This window comes from Vicia villosa, linkage group LG4 (assembly GCF_029867415.1).
Source record: "Vicia villosa cultivar HV-30 ecotype Madison, WI linkage group LG4, Vvil1.0, whole genome shotgun sequence".
NCBI classification, from domain to species: Eukaryota; Viridiplantae; Streptophyta; class Magnoliopsida; order Fabales; family Fabaceae; genus Vicia; species Vicia villosa.
The window spans coordinates 168,587,484-168,597,577 of NC_081183.1; the positions used below are offsets into that span (position 1 = coordinate 168,587,484).

The following is a 10,094-nucleotide window of genomic DNA, read 5'->3' on the forward strand; positions in this document are numbered from 1 at the left end:
TTACCAAGAAGATGATTGGTTCATATAGGTTAATCCATGGACTTTACATTCTTTCATTTTCAGTAACTGAATTTGTTTCTGCTACTAGTAGTATTGTGTGTCTTTCGAGCCTCCAAACATGAGTATCAGCAAAAGACTATGCAGCTTTATTCACCTGAAACAGTTCTACATTATAAGTTTATGCAAGATCACAAGGTTCTCTTTTAAAAGTTCCTGCTTTACTTAAGAATGTGTTTCTCGCCCTTGTCCTACTGCAATGTGTTAGTTTGCTCTAGCATATTCCTTTATATATTATATGAAGCACTGACACAACTCAAACACGGCAACACGGCACTGACACATCAACACCAGTAATAATACGAGAATTTAGAAGAGTTGAGTTTAACCACATATTTCGATGTCAACATGCGTCGCGCCAGCAAGTTAGTAATCATCTGCTTTGTTAAAATGATATAATGCATTGAATGATCGTATGATAGGTATAAGCCAAAAGACTAACAGTACAAAAGCATCTTCAGTTAGAGAATTAAGCCATAAGAGTAGCAAGAAAACTTCAATCAAAAACTAAGCCAAAAAAGCAGTAAAAATACTTTCATCAGAGAGTTAAGCCAGAAGGGTAGAGTTATATTCCATTGCTGTCTTCTAATGTAGTCATAACAGAAAACATTTCATAATTAAGTTATAAAAACAAACTTCATTAAACTATCTTACAAATAAACAAGTTTCATCTTGACATCGCCATTGTTGATACTTGGTTCATTTCATTCCTTCCTAACATTAACAACATGCACCCTTAACATTTCGACCATTCCATCTTCGTGCAGCACAAGTTCACATAAGCATATATCCTTTTCTGTAATCTTGCTTTTTCTACAAAAATCCTCCCACCCTTGCACAAACACTCGGCCATCTCTCCACGTACGTATTTTACCTCTCTTTTCGATATGTTTCGTGTTGATTTGTGGCAAGATGTGATGATATGCAGCTATTTCATTTCCTTGAACATCCTGTCATAACAAAAACAACAAATGCAGACAGATCATGAAATTCTCAACACAATACAATCAATAAAAGTGAAAATCATTTCATAACTACGACAAATCTAAGGTCGAAATCAGAATTATTATACCTTGCAGTGACAACATACAAGAGTGATATGCTTTGTGAAGCAAAGGCATAGATCCTTAGTCACATTTTTTGGAATATACTGCAAATATGGAGAATCACTCAATCAACATATAACAATGCTCCTACCTTGAAAAGAACATATTATAAAGAAATAACAAAGAACGGTACCAATTCGTTGGGTCTGTAATAAATATATTTTGTGAGAAAGTAAGGATTTCCCTGTTGAATATACATTTCAGCATCAACTTCCTCGTCTTCGAGTTTCGAAACTTCAGAACTGCTTCCAATGCACCCTAAAACAAAATAGATCAACAAGTAAATGTTCAATCATCATGCAAAACAAACAAAAACTTTTTTTTTTTCAATAAGATGTGAAAACTTACAAGGATTGCAGGATCTGCAATGTTGATGTTTATTCTCATTCTCACCATTCACTCTATTATTCTTTTCCACCTCAACATTTACCTTCTCCTTTTCACACATCGATGATAATTCGAGGATTTTGAACTTGAATACATTGTTTTCAATATGCGTGAAAACAATGTAGTCATTATCCTCTAAAGAATTTTCTTGTTTGAACCTTTTCCAGCCATCATCAAAGTAAAGCTCGTGACCGATACTAAGCGCTTTGACATGCCAATCTCTACCACTGTGATTTCTTAGGATAAAATCTGGCATTACCCTCTTTTTGGAATTCAGCAAGTTCACAAAAGCATTTGGTATAAGCTGCAATAGATTAATAAAAGTGATAAAGTTTTGGTTCATTGCATATTAAAAACAAAATATAAAAGCATAAGAAAATACCATTCTCTCATAATCCTTCTCTGTGAGGAAGACTTTGTAGAAATCAGGGAACTCTTTCACCATCTTTAATTTACTTCTTTTGTGATTTTTCAGAGAGAAGAGAGAAAAGAGAGAGATATGTTGTAGAAGTTGCAATGCTAAGGGGTTGGTTTTTCAGAAACTTAGTGGTGAAGGATGATATGATTCTTTGTTATTATCTTTGTGTACACAAAGTTTTTACTAGTACTACTTTTTCTTCCATAATTATGAATTGTTTGTTTCCTTGAAACGATGAAATGTTAGTGCAGGTCAATTTGTATTTCTATTTATGGCAGTTAATAATGTGCAATGCAGTAGCACTAATAGTAATATGATAGATATGTGTTAGTGGTCCTTATTATAAAAAATTGTGTTATAATTTGTTTGATGAATCATTTTGAAATGTTGATTTTTTGCTTTATTTGATACTAAAGGAAGGAAGGCGAGTATGTTCACATCATTTATTGGGCTTCGGCTATTATTTTCATTTTCATTCGGTGCGTCACTTATTGGAGGATTTAATCTGCCACGGTGCCACCCACTAAATTATACCTCGCATTCCTCTATATTTAATTATTCTAGAAATGCTCTTGTGTGAATTGGACGATTTTTTTGAATAAAATTTTCGGTAGAGTAAATGAAATTTTTAATAGTGTTTTTGAAATTTCCGTTGTAAACTACCGGAAATTTCAAATTTACCATAGAATACAAGAAATTTTTTATATACTAAAATTCCCGATAGTTTCTTCATTTGGAATTTTTCTTCCAACGATCATGATTTTTTCGATACAGTTGGAGGATTATGATTGCACCGACAAATTTGGGTGGCTTAGAATCAATCTTCATTTGTATAAATAGGGGCATATGTTATAGAGAAAGATATCTCAAAAAAATGCCTCTTCCTGAATTTCTAATTAAGGAGTAAATGTATTTCAACGGAAAAACCCTCTTGTTGAATTCAAGCTTCTAGGTGACGCCACATCCCTCGCCAACTTGATAGACAAGCTGAATGAGTTGGTGTCTGATACCGATAACAAAGCGGTGGAAAAAAACGAGTTTTGTGAAGATTGGATTGATGGTAATGGAAGGGTGAAATACAACCTGATTGAGTTGGAGATCGACGGAGATGTCAATGCCACGTGGAAATCATTTAATCGTAGGATAACTTCGTCGATGACATAATGAAGATGTTAAAACGTCAAGAATCATCTGGTAGTACCTAGGTTTTCATGTTTAGTGTACTGTTTTATGTTGCGTGTTCATCTTTGAATCATATAATACCCAAAATATTAAGCAATAAATAAGTATGGTGATAAAAAGTCTCTGTCACAAAATATACACATAATACAAACAAAATTTAATATGTCTACATAGACTCCCACAGGATATGTCTGCTATCCTAGATAATGAACTATCCGAAATTCTGAAATTACCGGTATTTTTCCAAAAAATATGAACTATAGGAAATTATGAAATTTTTGGTTTTTTTCAAAAACAAATTGAACTACCGGAAATTTCAAAATTTCTGGTACAAATACCTCTAAAGAGTACTGAAAATTTTGAAGTTCCCGGTACAAAATATCGAAAATTTCTGAAATTTCCACCGAAAATTTTGCAAAAATATCAGAAATACTTACTATTTCGTAAAATTTCCGGTATTGCTCGAGAGATTTAAAATTCTCGTTATTTGCCTGTAAAATTTGGGAGGTGGTGAATTTTTCGGTTTGGATATTTCGATCTTTTCATATGCTTTGGAGGGTGTGGCAGGTTAATTCCTCCACTTATTGATGGCTTCTCAGAAACAAATCACTTCAATATTTCATCCACAACAATCTTTACTCGATCTAAACTCCATTGTCTGATTTTTCGAAGAGTTGAAGGAGCTAGAAACTTTAAGATTTCTTTTAAGTTGATCTTCACTAGATCCTACCGAAATTCTCTTGGAGAAGAAATTCTTCATTTTCTTCAATGAACGCCAATCTCTAGAATTCATAATCCCAACCTAATTCTTTAATCTGAAAAACCAAACAGTCTTCACAAAAACATTAAAACACCTAATATATCTCACAACTACCACTCACTCACTCTTAGAGTCAAGTAACCACAACAATAATGTTTTTTTCGCTAGATGTTGAAGATGAAGTTTTTCACACAAATCTCACACACAACACATGATCATACTTAAGAGTTACACCCGAGAAAAACTTTTTCATCTAGAATAATTAGAGAGAGAAGGATTGTGTGATTTACAAAACACTCTTGGTTTTTTAAAGATTGTGAGAAGTTATGAATATTTTTTTTAGAGAAAGAATTTGATTTATATATGTGAGAGATAAAGGACAAAATAGGTGAGAACTAGCAATTTGATTAGAGTCAAAAACTAAATTGATGATTCAAACCAAGTGAGAGAGTGAGAGAGTGACTTAAATCAAGATGATAAAACTAAGTTTTTGCTTGTTTGATTTGAGTCATGACTCGAGTCGTACAATTTGAGTCAAATCATTCCATAACTTGAATCACATATTTCGAATTGAATCACACATTTCGAATTGAGTTTTAAAATTGAGATTTCATTCATGATTCAAGTCAAATAAAAATATGATTCGAGTCAATGTGTCTTTTGATTCGTTTCAGACACAACCTTAACTTAAATCAAGCGTTTGTGTCAAAATACATATTTTTTGTCATGCTCATGATTAGGTGCTTGCATAAAAATCTTGTTTCAAGTCTCTAACTTGTGATTTAAGTCACATGGTAGTTGACTTTGGCCAAATACTCAATTTTAAAAAATATTGCATGATTTCAACCTAAGAGAGAATTAGGGACAACTATAAGATACCCAAAATACGATAAAAAAATAATATCTAAAAATGCCACAAAACATCAAAACATATAAAATAACACCTTTATCAACGGAGCAATTTCAAAAACTACTTCATCAGATTTAAAGATTTAGTGGGAGTTATCAAAGTAACTATGGTCTCCAAAAACCGTTTATAAAACTCTAATATGAATTCCTGTAATTAATAACCTAATCTTGTCACATTTACCAAATTAAAACTGAAAACAAGTATAGATAAAGAAAAAAGAAGCAGCCAGAAACAGAAAGCTTACAAGTTAAATTGTGAACATGAGTTTCTTAAAGTGAAGTGGAGGAAGTCATAGTTAGAACATAAAACCTTTACATGGCATTTTTCAATTTTCAAAATGCCAAAATGAAACTTCTAAACTTTCTCAATACCTAAAAATTATAGATAAAATAATAACAATAATAAGCAGTACCATTTCAACTAATGTGCATTGTTGTCTTCCAATGTAATCATAACAGAAACCATTAATAAGTAAGTTAAGAAAAAAACAGAATCAGAAGTTTTGAGTTAACATTACTACTACTTTTGCCTCCTTTGCTTCATTCCTTCATAACCTTCCTAACAACATGCACCCTTATCATTTCTATTGCTTTCTCTTCACGCAACACAATTTCACACAAGCAGATATCACTTTCTTTGATCTTGTACTTGGCCCAAAAATCCACCCATCCCAGCACAAATACTCGACCATTTCTCCATGCACGTATTTCTCCTCTTTTTTTGGCATGTTTTGTGGTCGTGTTTGGCAACTTCTCATGATAGGATGCTATTTCGTTGCTCTGAATATCCTGTCATAACAAAAAACAAAGGGTGCACCAAACTTGAATATCAACTTATAAACAAAAATCAATAAAAGTGGACATATTAGAATTGTACCTTGCAGTGGCAACATACTAGGTTGATTTGTTTTGTGAGGCAAAGGCAGAAATCCTTAATAATCTTCTTTGGAATATGCTGCAAAAGAAAAGAAGGAACATGTAATAGTTTTAAGTTATATGAAAACTGAAATTGCAATAACTTGACTTGTTTAGGGATCATAAAATGGAGAATCACTCAATCAACATTTTTAATATGGACAAACTAATGAAAATGTAGAGATTATAAATAAGACTAATTTCTCCAACTATCTTAAGCAAATGGACTAAATATTCATCATATAAAGCTCATGTTAAATAAACAACTATAGGGAAAAAAACACAGAATGATATAAATAATTTTACCAATTCGTTGGGTCTGTAATGATAATATTTCGCAAAAAAGTAGGGATTTCCAGGCTGAATATACATTTCAGCATCAATTTCATTTGTTTCAAGTTCTCGAACCATAGAGCTGCTCCCGGTGCCACCTAGATCAAAATAAATCATGATGTAAAAACATACAAAAATGATAAAACAAAATAGTTTTTTTTTCATGTCAAAACTTACATGCTTTGCAGATTCTACAATGTTGACATTTATTTTTACTAACTTCATGGTCATCGTCATCATCCGTAATATCATCATCATCATCATCATCATCCTCATCGTCATCATCATCAACATCTTCATCATCATTGTAATCATCATCATCATCATCACCATCATCAACAACAACAACATTATCATCATCATCATGACCATCACCATTTTCTTTCTTATCATCATCATCATCATCATCATTCCTTTCCTCTTGATCCATTACCTTGATCTTTTCACACATAGATGAGAGTTCAAGAATTTTAATGTTGAACACATTGTTTTCAATATGTGTGAAAACAATGAAGTCATTCTGCTCTAAAGAATTATCATCTTTAAATCGCTTCCAACCATCCTCAAAATAAAGCTTTCCGTCAATAGGCCGTGCTTTGACTTTCCAATCTCTTCCTCTTTGATCTCTAAAGATATAATCTCTCAATACCTTTTGTTTTGAAAACATCAGCTTCACAAAAGCAGCTGGGATAAGCTGCATTAGATTTTTTAAAAAAAAGTTTAAATATGATGCAAGTGAGAGAGGTGATAGATATGAAAAAGTGAAAGTGTGATGAAGAATAAGAAAATACTACCATTCTGTGAGAGTGTTTTTCTGTAAGGAAGACTTTGAAGAAATTAGGATACTCATCGGCAGTGTTATTACTCATGATCTGATTATCAGAAAAATGCAAACATTAAAATCATTAAATGTCATGAAAAATCAACATCTTTGTTAATAATATTCACTAGATTAAACATTTTTTGTATATGAGAGCTCAGATCTAAATTATGAGATACAAGATTAAACACAGTTATTATGTCATTCACTTACTTTTTTATGTATATACTTAGGTTAATAATACATATATAAAAGAAGAAGAAGAAAAATGAAAGATGTGAATCAATGTAGAAAAGAGAGAAATATTGAGAAGCTTAGAATTTACCAGCAAGTTGCAGAAAAGAGAGAAATGAAAGTTTCTTGGCCTTTGGAAATGATATTGTCACACAATGAGAGATGGTATCATAAAACTATTCGTTCTAATAATCTTTATGGACCCCAAAATATCATCGATTCTTTTTCTCTCTTAATTATTAATTGCTTTTTTCCTTCAATGACTAAATGTTGGTATTAGTCTATTTGTATTTCTACTTATGACATTATGTCCTCATCACATTTCCACAATTCTCATATTATTGTATCTCTGTTAATGGAAACTCATTCTGAGTTTGAGATAGACATTGTAAAAGGATGATGCATGGGAAATGAAGCATTAATAGCAAGTAGTAGTAAAATGTGAGATAAGCCTAAGTGGTGGTCCTTCTCATAGACCACTTGTATTGCTTTATACATTGATGCCAAAAGAAAACTAAGTCAATAAAATGTTTCTCATTCTTAGCTGTCTTCCAATTGTGTAATCCTTTTTAGTAAAATATGAAACCTAAATTCAATTGACAATGAATCTATTTTTGTATTCAACATTTTCACTCCGTTTAAAAATCTGAAACCTCGCAATTATGTGAGTTTTTTTAGATGGTATTTGATATTTCGTCCATTGACCGAAAAACATTAAATTTGAGTAGAAATCGCACAAAGTTGAATATTATTGAATGTGTTTTGGTGTACATTAGTGAAAAGTGCTTGGATCAAATCGAATTTTTGATTGATTTTTCATAACTAAATCAAATCTAAGCAAAGCGAACCACATACATCTTTATAACAAAATACCTGAAATTATGATTCTCACTTTTAGTGAATGGAAAAATTTAATTTTGAGAATGAATTTTTAATCCATGAAACAAACGATAATATTTCAAGCTTCCAACACCAATTGAGCAACAGAACTTTGAAATTTAGAAGTTTGCCGATGAAATTTGATAGTCTTTTGATTTTGGTATTACATGAAAGATTGAGAAATCATAATCAAGTGAATTATTTTTAACAATTGATAAATGTCTTACTACCCAAGGTATAGTTTGAGTATGCAGAGAGTCTATGTCTACAATGTACTCTCTTGCAACTTTTGAAGTATGAAAACCACAAAAAATGAAGGTGAGATTACACCAACCACTCAACAGAAGGTTAAAACTGAAAGCAAACAAAAATAAAAGAACACTAGGTGCAATATCTAAGACTTACCTTCAAATTTAATGAAGGGTGAGTTGAATTTTTCTGTTGTGTATAGAGATTCTAAAACAAAAAGAAACAATTATTAAATTATGCAGAACTGGAACAATAGTAGTACTATTAACATGCAAAATATCTATATGGATCTTTCACGACATTGTTCTGGACTCCATCTAGAGATCGTGCGCTCTTCAATGGTATAGTTGGCCAAACGTAACGGAGATTCATCATTGTGCCCATTTTTATTAACATACAAAACTAATAAAGTTTTTGCGACACTTCCAAGAAGTCGAGTAGTGCAATGAACGTCAGACCATACTCTCAGTCTTCCATCTAGATCATCATCATTGTCGTGTGATAGAACAAGTACACCATACTCAGAATGAACCCGAGCCGGATGATGGCGATAGACAATGAAATCTACACCATACTGAGCCCCTGATCTGACTACCCAGTTTTTCATTCGAAGGTGGGAATAAGCCTTGTAGAAAAAAGGGAATGCTTGTTTCTTGGACTTGAAGTAATGCCAGAGCTCATCATCATTTGAAGGACCAGATTCAGCAGCACCACTAATCTTGAGGCATTTCAAGGAATAACATAGGTAGAATGCTTCCTCCAAGGTTAGTTGAAACCAGTACACGTCCTTTTCAACGTTTCTCACAGGTCGACCAAAGCACGCTTTATCAAGCAGGTCAAGTTGTTCAGGCTGCACTACTAAGTGTACACAATTATCAGAGAGAAATCCACAAGCATTTGATTGAAGTAAAGAAGATTGAAGTTGCAATATAATCATTGACATGGGTTCTCTAAGTGCCTCGGCTTCTGCATCATTTTTTGATTTTGCATCTTTTCCTTTCCATCTTGGTGCCATTTGTCCTTAAAAAAATTAAGTCAAGTGATGTTCAACAATTGGAAGTCTGAGTTGATTTAGTAAATCTCAGTCAAAGAGGTAATGACAAAAGACAGCAATGATAAGTTTAGAACAGAAAAGTTCAATCAATTCGGTGAGAACTTTTATCAAACAGTTTGCATGCAAGGACTGAAAGGCACGTAATATACATAACCTTAGAAGAGAAAAGGAGCACAATATGGTGAGCCTCGAGTTGAGTAAGATAAGGAGAAGACTGTACTCGAGAGAGTGAGAGATGTTGGTGAGATGAAAACGTTTTTAGGTTGTTATGTGTGTTTCAGTAAACTGTTTTGAAAGGAGAAAGTTTGGGTATCTATGTGGGTTTTGTCGCCTTTCGCGTTGAGTTTGGGAAAAGAAAAAACTGTTTCCCAGAGATTAATATAGAAAAGTTCTTTACCCACCTCCCTATGGGGTCACCCCTGCGAAAACTCAATTTTATCCCGCTTCGGAAATACATTTCCGAAATATTTTTTTTTTCAAAATTTTTTCAGACTTTGGAAGTGCATTTCTGAAAAAATCCCAAAAATTGTGATTTTGACAAATTCGGATATGCATCTCCGAAACAGCAAAAAAAAATCTAAAAAAATCCCAAAAATTAATTTTATGATATTAATTAATTCATATATCATAAATTTGATATAATTTATGAGTAATGAATAATAATAATTATATATTTTGATATAATTTATGAGTTATGAATAATAATAATTATATATTTCTATTTTGATTCATATTTTAAAATTTAAAATAATTTTAATTAAAAAAATTAAAATAATTTCACTTACAAAATG

General features: G+C 32.1%; 2 protein-coding genes across 2 annotated transcripts; both read right to left on the reverse strand.

Moving 5' to 3' along the window:
• On the reverse strand, positions 1 to 7,421 carry LOC131598282 (uncharacterized). The gene is made up of 11 exons (XM_058870898.1): positions 7,213 to 7,421; positions 6,862 to 6,939; positions 6,245 to 6,761; positions 6,041 to 6,165; positions 5,697 to 5,774; positions 5,363 to 5,608; positions 1,933 to 2,076; positions 1,512 to 1,854; positions 1,297 to 1,421; positions 1,130 to 1,207; positions 1 to 1,007 (listed from the first exon to the last, which is right to left on the reverse strand). Exons 2-11 carry the CDS (start codon positions 6,934 to 6,936, stop codon positions 762 to 764), a joined length of 1,977 nt encoding a protein of 658 aa, XP_058726881.1. The 5' UTR covers positions 6,937 to 6,939; positions 7,213 to 7,421; the 3' UTR covers positions 1 to 761.
• Positions 7,422 to 8,140: 719 nt separating this feature from the next.
• On the reverse strand, positions 8,141 to 9,630 carry LOC131600220 (tRNA-splicing endonuclease subunit Sen2-1-like). The gene has a single exon (XM_058872411.1). It carries the CDS (start codon positions 9,262 to 9,264, stop codon positions 8,530 to 8,532), a length of 735 nt encoding a protein of 244 aa, XP_058728394.1. The 5' UTR covers positions 9,265 to 9,630; the 3' UTR covers positions 8,141 to 8,529.
• Between the last annotated feature and the right edge of the window lie 464 nt (positions 9,631 to 10,094).

Bases quoted from the DNA above. Each gene is read 5' to 3' on its own strand.
- LOC131598282 (XM_058870898.1), bottom strand. From the start codon at position 6,936: ATGAGTAATAACACTGCCGATGAGTATCCTAATTTCTTCAAAGTCTTC. The intron at 1,422-1,511 runs GTAAGTTTTCAC...ATTTTGTTTTAG, and splicing joins TTGCAGATCCTGCAATCCTT to GGTGCATTGGAAGCAGTTCT. The intron at 1,208-1,296 runs GTACCGTTCTTT...CCATATTTGCAG, and splicing joins ATTACAGACCCAACGAATTG to TATATTCCAAAAAATGTGAC.
- LOC131600220 (XM_058872411.1), bottom strand. From the start codon at position 9,264: ATGGCACCAAGATGGAAAGGAAAAGATGCAAAATCAAAAAATGATGCA.